The 15,596-nt window shown below is 55.0% G+C and overlaps 6 protein-coding genes across 6 annotated transcripts; 2 read left to right on the forward strand and 4 right to left on the reverse strand.

Moving 5' to 3' along the window:
• Positions 1 to 894: 894 nt before the first annotated feature.
• On the reverse strand, positions 895 to 2,945 carry G647_05260 (uncharacterized protein; the record flags this gene model as incomplete). Its single annotated transcript, XM_008729591.1, has 5 exons — positions 895 to 992; positions 1,060 to 1,505; positions 1,596 to 2,609; positions 2,660 to 2,740; positions 2,800 to 2,945. The coding sequence occupies 5 exons, from the start codon at positions 2,943 to 2,945 to the stop codon at positions 895 to 897; spliced, it is 1,785 nt and encodes a 594-aa protein (XP_008727813.1).
• Positions 2,946 to 4,458: 1,513 nt separating this feature from the next.
• Positions 4,459 to 5,603, reverse strand: G647_05261 (uncharacterized protein; the record flags this gene model as incomplete). Its single annotated transcript, XM_008729592.1, has 4 exons — positions 4,459 to 4,761; positions 4,812 to 5,021; positions 5,075 to 5,366; positions 5,422 to 5,603. 4 exons carry the CDS (start codon positions 5,601 to 5,603, stop codon positions 4,459 to 4,461), a joined length of 987 nt encoding a protein of 328 aa, XP_008727814.1.
• Positions 5,604 to 6,995: 1,392 nt separating this feature from the next.
• Positions 6,996 to 7,904, forward strand: G647_05262 (uncharacterized protein; the record flags this gene model as incomplete). Its single annotated transcript, XM_008729593.1, has 2 exons — positions 6,996 to 7,145; positions 7,203 to 7,904. The coding sequence occupies 2 exons, from the start codon at positions 6,996 to 6,998 to the stop codon at positions 7,902 to 7,904; spliced, it is 852 nt and encodes a 283-aa protein (XP_008727815.1).
• A 1,213-nt stretch (positions 7,905 to 9,117) lies between these two features.
• G647_05263 (uncharacterized protein) lies at positions 9,118 to 10,191 on the reverse strand (the record flags this gene model as incomplete). The annotated part of the gene is made up of 4 exons (XM_008729594.1): positions 9,118 to 9,624; positions 9,673 to 9,795; positions 9,843 to 9,998; positions 10,057 to 10,191. The coding sequence occupies 4 exons, from the start codon at positions 10,189 to 10,191 to the stop codon at positions 9,118 to 9,120; spliced, it is 921 nt and encodes a 306-aa protein (XP_008727816.1).
• Positions 10,192 to 12,071: 1,880 nt separating this feature from the next.
• Positions 12,072 to 12,792, reverse strand: G647_05264 (uncharacterized protein; the record flags this gene model as incomplete). The annotated part of the gene is made up of 2 exons (XM_008729595.1): positions 12,072 to 12,481; positions 12,540 to 12,792. 2 exons carry the CDS (start codon positions 12,790 to 12,792, stop codon positions 12,072 to 12,074), a joined length of 663 nt encoding a protein of 220 aa, XP_008727817.1.
• A 1,048-nt stretch (positions 12,793 to 13,840) lies between these two features.
• Positions 13,841 to 15,454, forward strand: G647_05265 (uncharacterized protein; the record flags this gene model as incomplete). The annotated part of the gene is made up of 1 exon (XM_008729596.1): positions 13,841 to 15,454. One exon carries the CDS (start codon positions 13,841 to 13,843, stop codon positions 15,452 to 15,454), a length of 1,614 nt encoding a protein of 537 aa, XP_008727818.1.
• Between the last annotated feature and the right edge of the window lie 142 nt (positions 15,455 to 15,596).

Below are 15,596 nucleotides of genomic sequence, written 5' to 3' on the forward strand. Positions count from 1 at the left end.
TCTTATCGGCAGAGTCTGCAGTTCAGATGTACCTACCTCACCTATGAAGCGTACGAGCTGAAAACAAGCCGGCATGCTATGTACATACCGTAATTATCCGGGTCCGCCTTCTCCCGTAGCCCTCACCTCAGTTGCCTGTACACGGAGCGCGGACGGGCTTCAGTCCTCCGCACACAGTCGTTAGTATCCGCTGTTTGAGCGCGGGCTTCAATCCTCCGCACGCACAGTCGTTGATCTACATCTGTACCCACGCGTTACTGACTAATGACGCAGATCGGCGGCTACTAAATGCTACATACATCCTGGGTAAAACAGTCTGTTAGCGACCCGACTACAGGCAGGCAGGCAGGAGGTGGATGCCCGGAGTTGCATGGCTGTTCTCAATTCAGAGACCCCGGAGACAACCCGTGGCTACTATGTACATAGGCCTACAACATTTCGTCGTGCCGCTCCAGAAAAGGGGGCACGTACAGTAGGGTGCGATCAAGGAAATCCGTCTTGGGATGTAGATCACTGGGTAAGGAAGTAATCAGAAATCAGAAATCAGGAAATCGAAATAGTATATCGCATATCGCATATCGCATATCATATATATATATTGTACGGACGGATGGACGGATGTATAGCTCGGGAAACCCGCTCAGCCAAGGAAAGAGTGTACGTACAGTATTACTTCTTCAACGGCAGCAACGTCGACGGCATCTTCTGAAAAATGCGAGGTTTGCGAGTAAAGAACTTGCGTCGTCTTCAGGCGCGGGACGGGCGTCCGCTCGATTAAACAAACTAGTAGCCAGCAGTCACTCACTCATTCACTCAGTCCCTTAGCCACCCCTTTAACCCACCCCTTAACCACCCCTGTAATATAACCCACGCGGATCGAGTCGCGTTCTAAGCCTACACGTCATACTCGCCCTTGCCGGCCTGCGTGAACAGCTCTGGATATTCCGCCTTGATGTAGTCGGCGCCCTTCTCGGCGACCATGTACACGTCATCTGTGAGTGTGTCAGCACCGACAGTATGAGCACGAGCCTCCGGTGGAGGACAGGGAGGAAAACGCACTCTGAATCCGACAATCCGGAATGATGGGGAAGATGGACGCGTCGATGATTCTCAGTCCAGTGGTGCCGTAGACGCGCAGCTTCGGATCCACGACGCCTTGGTCGATGCTCTTCCCCAGCCTCAACGTCCCGCACGGGTGGAAGCCCGTCTGCGACCGTTCGAGGATCTGCCGTATCATGGCCTCGTCGCTGTTGCGCGGCATCGGCCAGGGATAGTCTCCCTCGATGATGTCCTTGAGGCCGTCGCCGTGCATGACGATGTCGTCGATCATGCGGACGCCCTCGCGCAGCGCAATCAGGTCCAGGTCGTGCGAGAAGAAGTTCAGGTTGATGTACGGCTGTTCGGCTGGGTCGGTGGACTGGAGGCGCACCTCGCCGTTGCGGGACAGAGGGCGCATGAGGTCAACGATCACGGTGAGATAGTCGCCTTGCGGCGGGGTGGGGAAGCTGGACAGAACACATGTCGTCAGCTCGGGTCCCACAGATGAGGTATGGGAACATGGGATGTGAAGGGGGTGCAATTGACGGAATACTCACTGCCACTGGAACGCGTCGGAGAACATGGGCACAAAGTCGACCTCAAAATGCGGCTGGCCGCCCGGGCCGAAGGGGTCGACGCCGCCGTTCTTGGCCTTATACTCGCGGTATTCTTTGCTGTTGTTGAACCACTCGTCCGCGCGAGGGAAGGCAACCAGCTCGAGCAATCCGCTGCTGTAGGGGCCGGTACGGTCCTTGCGGTACGCGGCAACGGCACCGTCCTTCTCTGGTCCGGCGCGGAGGAGGTGGCTATCGAGGCCGTAGCCGTCCTTCATCTTGAAGACGTGCGACAGGATGGGGTGGTCCAGCAGGTTTTGGCCCACGTGCTGGGAGTCGACGACCGTTCTAATGCCCAAGGCTTCAAGGTCCGCCTTGCGCCCGATGCCCGAGAGCATGAGCAACTTGGGCGATTCAAACACACCCTGCGAGACGACGACCTCGTACTTGGCGTTGAAGGTGTATTCCATGCTGTCGGGCCCGATGACGGTGATGCCCACCGCCTTGCCATTCTCGAGCACCAGGTTCTTGGAGATGGTCGACGACAGGAGCGTCACGTTCTCCTTGCCCTCGATGAAGACGGCGGCCGTGGACCGTCTGCCCTTGTAGATGCTGTTGACGCACTTGAACAGACCCTTCTGCACGCCGCTGTACACGTCAGTTGTCAACTCCTGGCCTTTATTGACCCAGGCTTTCTCCAGCGCGTCGCGGAAGGGCTTGATCTCCGGGACGAGGTCTGAGTGCGAGATGTGCAGCGGACCGCCTTGGTTGCCAATCTTCGCCAGGGCGGCGGGATACAGGCCCTCGTCGTCGTGGTAGGTGGCTGACTTGTTGAAGTAGTCCTTGGTATTTTCCCAGTTCCATTCGTCGGTGCCGTACTCGGCCCAGTCGTCGAATGTGGCAGCGCTACCTCGCACCCAGGTGAAGTAGTTTCCTCCGCTTGATCCTCCCAGCATCTTCCCGCGCGTGTTGGGCTTCTCGACACGGGTATAATCGGGGCGGTCGATCATGGTGGTCCTGCATTGGCGTCAGTGGTCGCCCCGTCCAAGACCTGCTGGGGAACTCACTTGTAGCCCCAATCGTACTTGCTGCCTCTCAATTCAAAGGCACGAGCCGGGGTCGAGATCTCGGGGATCTCGTCGGTGTTGCTGAGCCAGCCAGTCAGTCATCACTTCGGTTCTCCGGCGAGGCGAGAAGAGGGACGTACTTGGGACCCGCCTCAATGACCAGCACAGAGACCCTGGGGTTCTCGGCCAAGCGACCAGCAACGACGCATCCAGCGGTGCCACCCCCGACGACAATGAAGTCGAATGTCTTGGGAGCATCCTTCGGCGCTGTCGCGGGATGCACCATTTTCGTGATGGCGTGAGCGAGATGGAACTGTGTGCTTGTGTGCTGGGTGATTACGAGCGAGCAGTTATCGGTACAGGAGGAGGTGACCGTATGTAGAGCTTTCAAAACACAGTCAACTGTGCGTGGATCTGGTCCTGGATCTGTGGTTGATGTCCATCTTGGGCTTCTCAGAGCGATACCGACGCTTTATAGTCGTCGAGCTCTGTACCGACACTTCCAGCATGCCGTGGGCGAGAGCGAGCAACGTCGATGCACACGGCCCACGCACACGCAAGCCAGATTCCGCGCAAGCCGGAGTGTGCGTATCGCTCAAACTCGTCTCGTCCTAGCATGTCGAGCAATTGGATGATGTTGGTACTGGATGTCCGGATGCCGCACTACCGCACTGCCGCATGTTGGTGTTACAGAATAGGCAGATCGATAAGCCATACCACTGAGAGGAGAAGTCTGGTGGCTGAAATACTGTTCACTGTGACGACATGCTGAATGCATAGAATGAGCGCCTCGTAAGTACCTGGTCCACTTTGCAAAGACTGCGTATGGCAGGAATTCAGCCCGTGCTTACTGGCAAATGAAATGGAAGCTGGTCACTTGTGAAGCGCGCCGAGGAAAATGTCTCTGTCTCCAGGTGCGAGGCCGTGATGTCTCCGACAATAGCGACAGGACAGCATGAATGTCGCATCACCGCCATCGAACAAACCACGCAGCCCGGCTCAAACTTTTGGACACGTTTCTTCACACGGCGCATCGATCATCTGCACTCAACCGTCAAGGACAAACCTGCAGATGGCATTATGTCAGCCTCGTCGCCCACTTTGTCCCGGCCACGTAAGTTCGAGCGACATTCTGGGAAATGTTACTTCGGTCCCCTACCGGGAATCAGCGAAGCGAGCAATGAGCGTCGGCGCAAGTATTGCCCGTTTCAGTGGTTGAATTCTTAGTCCTCTGCATCTTACTCAACTCAGTCGCTGCATAATGCTAGGGCTTTTGTCAGTCGCTGTATTCCGAGAACCCAGGTCATGCCTGGCCGAGCTGGGGAAGAAGCAATCGGATTCGCGGGATCGGGTGACTGCAAGCACTCTCGTGCGAGAGTGCTGCAGAAGGACACATTCGCCAAAGAGCCACATCGGGTACAGCCTACGAGTCCTCTCAACCTCAGTCTCCTGGTCCATATCCCTGGATCCCTGCTGCCGATGCGTCACACCTGACTCAACAGGACACCACCTCAATCCCGTCGAGATTCACAAAGTTGCGGCCAGGAAATGTTTGCAAGCATATTATTAGTGTATTGGGAGATACAGCCACCTGGGCAAGAAAGATATGGTGTCGTATTGGCTGGCTGTCCATCAACCCCATTGACTATCGTTCCGATACTTCAGTCTTTGGCGACTCTGCAAGGAGTGGAAACAGCAGTCAAGCCTTCCCCTTCCTGTAAGAGTATGCCTCACTAAAAGAATACCGTTGTCTCCATCTTGAACTCTGGTGGGTTACTGGTTGTGCTTGACGCCGTGATTTAAGCGGCAGCCACCTCCTCGGTGGTACCATTGGTACCATTCTCCGTGGCCTCGGCGCCGTCTTCCTTTCCTGGGCTGTCGATGGCGACCTTGACCGCGATTTCACGGCCCTCGATTTGTTTGCCGTTCATCTCTTCCACAGCCTTCTGCTGCATCTCCTCCGAAGCAAGAGTGACAAAGCCGAAGCCACGACCCTTGCGAGGTTCGTTGCGGGCGGCAAGTTTCTTGACCATGAAGCGTGGGATGGGGCGCAGCGCGATCTTGGCGGAGCTGGGCTGGTAGGCAGCGAAAAGTTCCTTGAGCTATAGCGGATGTTAGCAAGAACCCGTGGAAGTTGGTCTGGGAACCGCACCTTCTCCTCGCTAAGATCGTAAGGCAGATTGGCGACCATGACCTTGGTGGTCGATGGGATGCCGTCTTCGGGAGGTCCACGTTGCTTGGGAGGACGGGGAGTGCGAGACTTTGCGTCGGAAGCAGGAGCGGCCTTGTTCGCATCGGCAGTGACATCGGTCAAAGGCAGTGGGTTCTCTGCAAGGTCAGTTGTCTCCTGAGCGGCGCCCTCCTGAAATCTGGTCAGTCATCCAATCTCCGCGTCCGGTCGGTAGGGTGACATACGGTGGTGTTTCTTGCGCCTCCACGGCCACGACCACCTCGGCCACGTCCACGGCCACGACCGCGTCCGGAGGCTCGCTTCTGCTCGGCGTTCTCGGCCCCTTCTGCAGCGCCCTCGGCACCAGAACCGTGCTCCGGCTTGCGCGCAAGCTGGACCGAGACTTTGCGCTCGAGGATCTCCTGACCAGACAGGTTGGAGATGGCCTTTTCCGCCTCTTCGGACGTCTTCAGATCGACGAAGGCATAGCCCACGGGACGGTTGGTACGAGGGTTGACAGGAATCGAGGTTGACTCGCTATCCAAGCAGGTCAGTACCACAGATCGACGCAAAATGACAAGATGGCGCATACACATCGTAACCGGAGAAGAACTGCTTGAGTTCCGCCTCAGTGGTCGCATAAGCGAGATTCCCAATGTAGAGACGACGACCCTCGGCAGCAGAAGCAAGAACGCCCTCGTTGTTGGCAGCGGAGGTGTCCTCGACACTGGCGTTCTTGAGGTTCTCGGCGAGGTTGTCCACGGCAGAAGACATTGTGGCTGAGGCACAAGTTGTTGTTGACTCAAAAGTGACGGGATGGGACTTGTGAAGGGGAAACGTGACTCAGGTAGCTAGCGGCTGCCTTGGGAATCAATTGACGGAGGGGTGGAAAGGGTAGCTTGGTGCCCTAGATTCAGAGATGGTTCAAAGAAGAGCTCGGGTTGTGATCAGTGGACGGATGAACTTGGTTGATGGGAGGAAGAAACAAAGCAGAAACGAAGCGAAGGGGCCTTTTTGAAAAATAATTCCCAAGCGCAGTTGCGGTGGGCTCGTTTTAGTGACGGGGAAGTGACGAATCGGCAATCACAAAGATGCAGCCGCGAGCCCGATGAGGGCAAGCGCCGGCGACGCTAACGGACCTTAACAGCGTGGCACTTGCTAGAAACACAGTTGGGGCAAATAATTTGGAGGCAAACACGAAGGGTTGATCAGGCGTCGTCCTTTCGCATGTCCAAATGGATGCCTTCCCCAGTGCAGCTAGCCCGGAACCTGCATTGTTCCTTCTCCACCGAGCCGAACATTGCTTGCATGGCCCTTCTGTACCTGCAGTGGGAAGCCCCTTTCTTTGATCCGCGTGCCTCGTACGTAGCACAAGGCTATTGGGTCCGTTTGCCTCAGGAATTCACCAATGAGTATATGAAGGCAAGCAGCACAATCGCCTTCCTGTTAGTAAGTGCTTCTCAAATCGTATTGTCCGTGACTGTTTCCGTCGAATGGCACGAAATGGCTTCCCTTCACAGTCACTCAACCAACTTTCACGAGGCGACGACGCAGTAGTCACAATGGTGCGCATGCCTTTCCTGCGACATGAATGTCTCTCTTGTGAGCAACGAGCACTGGAACCAAGGCCGCGAACAGGCGCATGATATGGACCCTGAACTTAGAACAAAGGAATAATGAGAACATGTACCCGGTACTCCGTACTGTGTGTTCAGCCTTACCGAGTCTCCGACGTGACTGAACGGCTAGAACTGCGCCACCGCAATCGCTCACTCGCGCACGTCGCTCTCGGCTCTCAGCCTCAGGGACTTTCGCGTCTCAGTTTCCCGCTGCTGTGTCTTGAATTCCGTATTCCTGCCTTCAGCTCATGCCTTAGCATTAACTAGTCAGGTTTCATTCTTTCCTTTGATCACCAGTACAGTATCGTTCCTTCTCTTCACTCCTCTTCGGCGAGTCGTTCCTTCCACAAAGGGTGATATTATTAGTCCTGCGAAGACAAACCCTCTGCCGCCTGTTTCTCGAGTGGACACTCCAAGGTGACACAGACAGGCAAGGCAAAGCGATTGCAACACTCGGCCAGCCTTTCTGCGCCTGGCAGGATATACCAGCTGAAATCCGTCCTTTCTTCTCCCTCAGCCGACCGCATCATTGCACGCTGCAGTCAACATGAGGCTCCAGCTGGATCATTTCGGAAAGATCAAACACTTGATACACTTCGGCCAGGCGGGCACACTTTTCCTCTGCTGGGTGCTCACAATTGCCTTGTTAACGAGACCGGGCTCGACCGATGGACGGGTGGGCTGGTACTTTGCCCTCGTACGTGTTTCTGCCCGTTCAGTCAATGCAGGCCACTGACACAAGACCCCCATGCAGTGTTGGCTCACGATACCGATCCTGATCTACCAAGTAATGGTCCCCATGTGGTCCCGCGCCCGTCGCTTTGCCAACGTCTACGCCTTCGCCTCGCTCGACTCCTTCTCTGTGCTCCTGTGGCTGTCAGCCTGGGCAGCCGTGGCGAGCTACGTCTCCTCGGGCAAAGGAGAAGGAGAGAACGAAGGCAAATCAGGCTGCGATAATTTCAAATATGGCAGCCCGGGCCGTTGCAAGCTGTCCGAAGCAATCATTGTGTTTGGGGTCTTTGAGATGGTCCTCTTCATTACAACCGCATTCATCTCTTTCCGAGCGGTTATGACATTCAAGAGAACGGGGATGATGCCGGAGAATCTGCCAGTCGGCAGCTCTGGCATGGGTGGAAAGAATGACTTTTCTGCTCAGACCCAAGACGACTTTTCGAGTAATATGCGGAATGACGACGACGACTTGGATGATCAGCCGGGCGGCGGCAGGCAGCAGTATGCATATCAGAAGACGAGTTTGGACGACGCCTATGCACCCGTTCGGCAGAACGACCACGACCACGACATTGCCCATCTACCTGCCCAGACGCCTACAAGCCCCCTGAACCACAGTGGACTGGGAATCCATGCTTATGACACGAGTTACAATCCAGGAGCTTATGCTGGCCGGGGCGCGCCGCTTCAAACACCTTTAGCGATGCCAGAGCCGCCCCGATAATGAGTTGTTCTCTGTGTTTCATACTAGTCTTGTGAATCCTTCAGTCAAAGCGAAACGAGATACCTCAGGTTGTTTGAATAGAGAAAAAAGGGTACATTTTGTTCATACCACATTTTCCTGCACCTCCCGCGTGATCATTTCCGAACAGTTCAAGCGTGTGCTAATTACAGTATTGCTGTGAATGATTTTATCCTCATGATATTCGAGTCAAGACTGGCTGGCCCCCAGGTTGCGCCTATCCGTCTTTGCACGCCATCACCAAGTTGGGCCTTCCAGCAAGATACATTGCACCGCAAATCTGATGACAGACTTGCATCACAAACTCGTACTGCTTCACGCACATCATAATCGCATCGTAAAACTCAACTAGGCCGGGTATGAGGACACCGGAAGTGAGGCCGAGCAGATGCTGAGCAGAGAGGGGGGCGGGAGGGGGATATGGCGAAACCAGTGCCTTTCTCGAGGTTCCGAGTTTCCAGACGCTTGCGTTTTTTGTGCTACAGTGTTGTTCTCTTTCTCATCTTCGAACTTTGATTTCAGCCCAGCTTTTTTTCGAAACAGGAGCCACACATCCAAGCGATGTCATTCTCATTTCCAGCTTTCCCAGAGTGCGTCCATCCCCAAGCCTTGAGACTCGGAAGTGATGATAAGCATCCATATTTGGTCACATGCCAGCCAACCACCGTGTATGTGCACACACAAAGAATCATGTTTCCAATGTCGATCCTAGCCAGCGGTTTACTCCCGACCAATATTCCTTGTTTGTCGTCGTCCTGGTCTGATCTTAGAGCGGAAGGCGGATGATCAAGGGTGGAATCTCCCAGTCCAAACTCTCCAAGAGCTTCCATCGCCCTAGACCATGGTCGTTTAGACCGCTCAGCCTCGTCCTGGCTCGCGCCGTAACGCCTGTACAGGTCCTTGCGGACATCCCCAATCCGTACCGTTCGTAGCCAAGTTAAATAGCAAGTCACAAAAGTTGCCTGAACCGGGATCACAGTCCTGCGCTTGGGCGCAGTTAGGATCTGTCGGAGGCGGCTTCGCATCGCACAACCTCAGTGGCGTCCGGGCGTCGCGTCACCGCCTCAGCCCAGCCAGAAAATCATGTGCACAGAAGAGAAAATAACAAAATGTCGTCAAAGCCGGTCATTAGGGTAACGTCGAGTTGTCACCCACAATCTCTTCGAAATCTGCTCAAATCCTCCTCCTGGACCGCTCATAACAGGATCAGATAATTGCTGGGCGCAATGCCTGTTTCGCCGTTTTCTTTCTTAGCCTGCCACCACCGGCCGCTTACATCGGAGACTTCGAGAACTTCATGTTTGCTGAAGCTGATCTCATTCGCATCATCCGGATTTGCCTCGTAACTGTAAATGGCTTTAGCGCGGTAGGGATATTCAGTAGGTGGAGCGACTTCGGGTGCTGGTGCGGCGGAGCTGCTCGGGTTTGGCATGGGTTGTGAGGAGGACCGAGCCGCCGCTCCTGCAGGTCCGCCAGGGTAGCCTGAAACAGGAGAGGATGTCTCAAAGCCGCTCAACTGGGCAGATGTGTACATCTGAGGCGGTTGAGTAGAAGTAGTGGTTTGCGGACGATCGTAGACATTGGTCATATTTTGCGGCGCACCACGGAATGACTGGCGTGCTTCTTTGTGCAGGGCGAATTGGTCGATGAACTCGCGATGGGCCGCTGCCGGAGCGGAGCCAAAATAGAAGATCCATACAATCTGCTCAGTCAGCGCGAGTGAGGCCGATTTAGCGCGGACGACACTCACCGTAACCATGGAGAGCAAGATGTGGCCTGCGGCGGCCGCCTCCATGGCGCCTTCTGGTTGATAAACAAGGGAGTTGACTGCAGACGTTGTCATCACCAGACCAGCAGCGAGGTATCCAACAATCTATCCTTGTTAGCAGGAAATCACTCGGGGTTTCTGACTAGGCATACCGCAATGCTGTAGGTCTGAGTCGAGTTGGTTGCAAACACAGCCGTGATGCCGACAATGCAGCAGAGCATGTAGGCGACCGTCCACCAGGCATATTTTGGAAAGGGATCCTGGATATCGGCAATGACTGAGGACACGAATGCAATCAACCAAGCTAGCTGCATCCCTTTGTCAGTCGGCTTGTCCGGCGCGTTGTCAAAGCTAGAGTGCCCTTACCAGTGCAATCGAGATTGTGGCCAGCGCGAATGGGTCTCCGATAATGTAGCCAAAGTCAACTCGACCTCCTCTTCGTGCTTCCAGCATGTTGGTTTTCTTGAGCGAGGGTGAGTGCAGTGATCCGTATGGGGGCATGAAGGGTCAAATAAAGGCCTCGAGGTTCTTTGTTGCGGTGATTCTTCGAAAGACTAGCTCAACGTCGACCGAGTGATTGAGTCACGCGGTTATTAGGCCGCTGAGCGTCGAGGTTGGGGATTGAGCGACGTCGAAGTCCAGTCGTGGGCTGGAAGGACTTGATCTGGGCGCAGATGACCCCAAACTTGAGGGTTCGTGCGCGTAGCGTGAATGTGGCCGTGTCGGAGCGTTCCTCTGTTATGGCGTGTGCCGGATGGAGGGTCGATCGAAGGCTAGACGAGGCAAACAACACACTTGCCGATCAATCGAGAGGCTGTGGGAGGCGAATATCTTGTCACTGGCGGCTAAGAAAAGGAACAGAAGGTGGCTAACGATTGGAGAATGACGACGGTCTGTGAAAGAGCAGCTTTAATGATCGACAAAGAATGGAATAATCTGAGGGAAAAGTGTGCCTGGGGAAGCAAGTGTCGGATGATTGTAAATTGTTGCCTGAACGAGTGTCGGTTGAAAGTTGGCCTGGTGGTGGTGGTTGAAAAGAAGGTCGTTGGTGTTTGAGGAGCGAGGAATCGACTTCAGGAGGGAGGGAAAGACTGGCGTGGTGCGGCGGTGGGTGGAAGGGCCCCAACGCAAGGGGAATGCCTGCGGGACGCCGCCTAGCTAGGGAAGCCCTGTACCTTTCGGGTAAGACACAAGCCTTCAGGGAGCTTCAGGGAGCCTTGCAACTGCAACACGTTTCACTTGGGTCTTGTGGGGCTGGCCCCCGCCCTTGCTGATCGAACCAAGTTGGGTCTTTGCCTGCGTCTCGAGATTTTCAATTTTTCCAAGAGCAGCTGCGTCCGGAGCAATTCCCACAGGCGCAGCTGATTGACTGCCGTCTTCTACGCTGCTGACCGCCGCCTATTATCCCTGCCCGTCGCGTCCCCGGTGCGCGTCTGGATTTGCTCGACTACTGACCTGCTAACCAACGCCTCTTTTTTAGCTTGAGTACTTCACCTTGCCTCCTCGGACCACGGTTGGCTACATGGTTAGGGCGCAAGTTGCACTGGCCACGCGCTCGGCGGGCACAAGCGCTTTGTGGCACACTCTTTCTGGTAAATAAAGAATCTGACGTGCAGAGAAATGCCGAACCAAGTCGACATGTTTGCAGGCTGTGCTCATCTCTTCGGTCATCATGAATTCCACTTTCGGCGCCATGAAGAGCCTCAGAGTGATGGCTAGTCTGGCTATGATACCCGGATGTCCTTTTCTCCGTTCGCATTTCTTTTGAGATGAAACTGGGGGTGACCAGCCTGTCCCTGACCCACTGGCCCGCCTCCATTGGCCTTTACCCCTGACGGCTACTGATCCCATTGTTCTCGACCAATCCTAACACCTCCACAGATGCGTTGATCGCACCGCCACACGCAGCTTCCTCGAATGGGTCTTGGGCCTGCGAAGCGATCACTCAGCCACACCCGGAAGTGGTTGCATACCGTGCAGCTGCTCTTTCATCGCCGACGTCGTCGAGGAACACGCCACCTTGCCTGCGAGAGTACGGAACAGTGTACTCCGTACTCTGTGCTCGTAGCGATGTCCAAGCGGCATTTTCTTCCATTGACCATTTGCTGGAACCACCCAGGGCTGAAGGGCAAGAGGTGCATAGGTCAGGCAGCTGCCATCGAATCAAGGGTGCCTTGTGGCTCGCTCCCACGAGCCGACAGCCTGCGACGTTCTCGCGCATGTAGAGGCTCGAGCACATCTTCACAGAGTCAGATGACTATTAGACGTATGTGATTTTCCCGAGTCTACTCGGATCCAAGTGTTGCCGTGCTAAGGGTCCAAGGAATCTCGACAGCTGAGATGCACGCTGTGGTGGCGGCCTGGTGCAAGTTTGGTCATTCTCACAGGTATCCTTGCTCTTCCTTTGCTCGTCGTTCCCAACGTATGAGATGTCTCTCCACGTCTGCCATGCGTTTTTCCCAGTCTTGCCATACGTTGCCCATTCCTACTACTCCCACCTTGACCCACCATTCTAGGCATCTGGCACTGCGCTCTCGCAGCTCCCGAGCCTCGTCTTGTAATCGTTGCTCCTCTCGATCTAGCTGCCTAAGCCTGGGCACAAACGATACCAGTTCGGAACTTTGCTCTGCTGGTGGGACGTGCAGCGTCTGCAACGAGGACAATCTGGAGGCGGTTTCGGGATATAGCGAAGCATGGGCAAGGACGATCGAAGCGAGTGTGCTCAGCTCTTCCGACTTTACACCGTTGTGTGTTGGGACAGTGGGAGCAAAGAGATCTGGGAATGTGGATGCTGGAAAACCTAGTCAGAACGGGCATATGACGCGGTGACATCCCTCCACGTCTCTCACCCAAACGTTCAATATCTCGTATTACCGTCCCTGGAGTCCCAGCCAGTCTCTTCAGTTTTGCAACTCCAGCCTCGAGAGCATCCAATCTTGCCCTTAGTGTCTCGCTGCCTGAGCGTGGAGTCGCAATTGCAGGCGGAACTCCATCGTTGTTACTCGCACCACTGAGCAGAAACTCCACGCGATGGAGCCTGGTCTCGAGGAGGGCAAGAGTGGCACGAGCGGCAGCCTCGGGATCATCAGTGTGAGTCGTCATCGGAGTAGTACATCAGACTAGTAAATGCGATCCTTTCGTCGGCGGCGAGTCTAAACGCGACAAACATGAGCGAGAGTAAAGGCTTGGCAGAGCGCGCACGGGCCACTGCTTGTTTGGGCAAGGCCCACGAAACTCAATCGGTACAAGTATTCACAGACAGCTGCTCTCCCTCTCGCGTGCCTCCCAGCTCCAGATTCGCATGATACGAGGCTCAGTTGCATGTGCAGCCGCATGCTTTCCGTATTGGACCAGACGATGGCGACATCTTCGTATCTCGGCCAAACAGTGTTTGGGACAATGTCTTGGTGGCTGGGAATCAGACTCCCCCACAAGCTTCTCTCGCATCCTTGACCCACCTCTCTATTTCTGCCACCCATGCGGCCCTCAGCCAACCCCGTCGAGCTCTGGTCAAGCGAGGTTCGCATCGGTTCCTCGCCATGCAGCACAAGCTGCGGGACCTTCCCGCCAACGAAGGATGCCACCCTCAGGTGACTGGTATGCGGCCGGCACCCCTGCGCATTGGGCAAGCTCGACGAAGTACGGAGTACTCCATACCGAGCCGAGCTATCGCAGACTGCATGTCGAGCACCTGCTGCCGCACCGAGCATAGCTGGAGTGATCGTAGCGCAAACTATCAATCCGCGAATTGTCGAGATCAAGCCTGCGACCTGTTTGCATCCTACCACGACACACTGGAGACTGGCGGAATTTGCCAATAGCTCTCTCGCTCCTACAAACCTAAAAATACCAGCCCTGTTCAGGCGAACCAATGATGAGCTGTCATCCCCAGAAGGCTCACGATGCTCCCAGCCGTCTATATTATTGTAGGGCCAACATTGTGCTGCAATCCATCAAAGAACCTGTTTCAAGCTTATGCATAATCTCTTGAGCCGGGTCTGCCAGTCGCCACACATGTCAACTCTCTATCTTTTGTCTTCCAGCAAACTCTTTGCTCGCAGCTTTTGAGCCCTTGTTCCAATACATATCCTGGGCGGCCCCTGCTGTAATGTTTCCTGACAACCAGGTCTACGGTTGCAACACCTGTACTATGGCGCCACCAGATCCGACGCACTGGACCTACACAGATTATGTATGCTTCCTCCGGAGCCATGGGTTTCACAATCTCGCTGGATTGGACGAATTTCTACAATGGGGTATTGATGCAAGTCGGATGGCATCACCGCAACTGCCTCAACGAGCAGCAGCCATACTCCTTGAATTCGGCATATCCAGCTTCAGAACATCAGACCTGACAGACACTTCAAAGCTGAGAGTGCTACTGAAAGAGTGGACGCGAAGATCGCCAGAAACGCCGCCCACATCGGCAGGTACGGGGTCAGGACGGGGTGTCCAGGGGAGGATCGTCATGGTCAACAATGTCAATCCGGAGATGGTCGATACGCTCGGTAGTCTGCTCAATATCGAGCCGGCATTTTTTGCCTCACACATAAGTGATACGGCCACAGGCGGCGCCGGGGACGGCCACACGGGATCACCACTCGCGTCACAGAACCTCCGGCAACAGAAAAACTTCTTCAGTATCGAATATCCCTGCGTATTCATGACGGCAAACTGCGGCAAGGACGTCGACACTGAAAAGCTCTACTGCAAAGGAAACTACCGGAGGCGGGTGGAAGTATGTTCAAGGCACGGGAGACAGAAAGTCGCAGTTGCCCGTCGGAAGATATCGTTCTACATGAAGAAGACAATCGACCCCTGGCTCTGTGTCGTCCTCGTCGATCCGCCCATCTCCTTCTTCACCTTAGGAGCCGAGTCATACGGGACCTACGCTCCCAGTCAACGCCTCGATGTAACGGGTTTTCAAGGCGGCTATCTCGACTTCTTGGAACAAAGACCGCCCACAAACAGATCCGAACATGACTATCGCGCATGTGGAACCAAGCGCATGTGTCCCAATCCGTTTGACGACCTCTGTCGCCACTGGCAGATCCTAGCCCGAGACGGCCAGCTCAGTCCAGCAGAAGGCAACATTCTCAAAATCATGCGGCCGGCCTTTCAGATTGCCGCCAGCGAATGCACAAACTTCTTCGAGTACATCCGCTCCACGCTCGAACCACAAATAATATCCACATCCCTGACAGTAGATCCAAACAAGACGAAAAGGACCCTCGACAAAATCATCCACCTAGACTCCATGCTCTCCCGCTACAAACCCATCCTCACGCGCATCAAGACGTATTTGTCCTCCGATTCCGAACTAAATGAAGATTACCGCTCATTGTTGATCGACCTCCACCACTACCGCGCCGAGTGCGACTCGCGGACTCAGCACATCCTTGCCGTCAGCCAAATCCAAGACACCGTCTCTCTCACGTCCATCAACGCAGAATCCGCCCGCCAAGCAGATTACTCTCGCATCCTGACCATCACGGCGTTGATATACGCTCCTTTTGCTCTCGCCTGCGCGATCTTCTCCTTACCGCACGATTTCGCCCCTGCGGCACATTACTTCTACAGCTTCCTGCCCGCGACCGCTGGAGTGGCGATTCTGTTCCTGTTTCTGGTGTTGCCGGAGGCGAGGGATCCGCTGCCGAGCATCAAGGCCGCGTTATGTGGCAAGCTGAGCCGGAAGAAGTTGCTTGCGAAACCCAAGGGATCAAGGACCGGCGGCGACAATGAGAAGTACTTTGAAGAGGTGTGAACACGATGGAATACTTTATCTGGCAATACGATCAGGATCCGTCCCAGTACGTGTTTCCTACTTTTCACGACGGGACAAGGTTGCGGAATGATTTGCGGTGGTTCCAGACCAGATAACCCAACATGTACGCCGCTAGGAGCCC

The sequence above is a fragment of the Cladophialophora carrionii genome (genome assembly GCF_000365165.1).
Source record: "Cladophialophora carrionii CBS 160.54 unplaced genomic scaffold supercont1.4, whole genome shotgun sequence".
NCBI classification, from domain to species: Eukaryota; Fungi; Ascomycota; class Eurotiomycetes; order Chaetothyriales; family Herpotrichiellaceae; genus Cladophialophora; species Cladophialophora carrionii.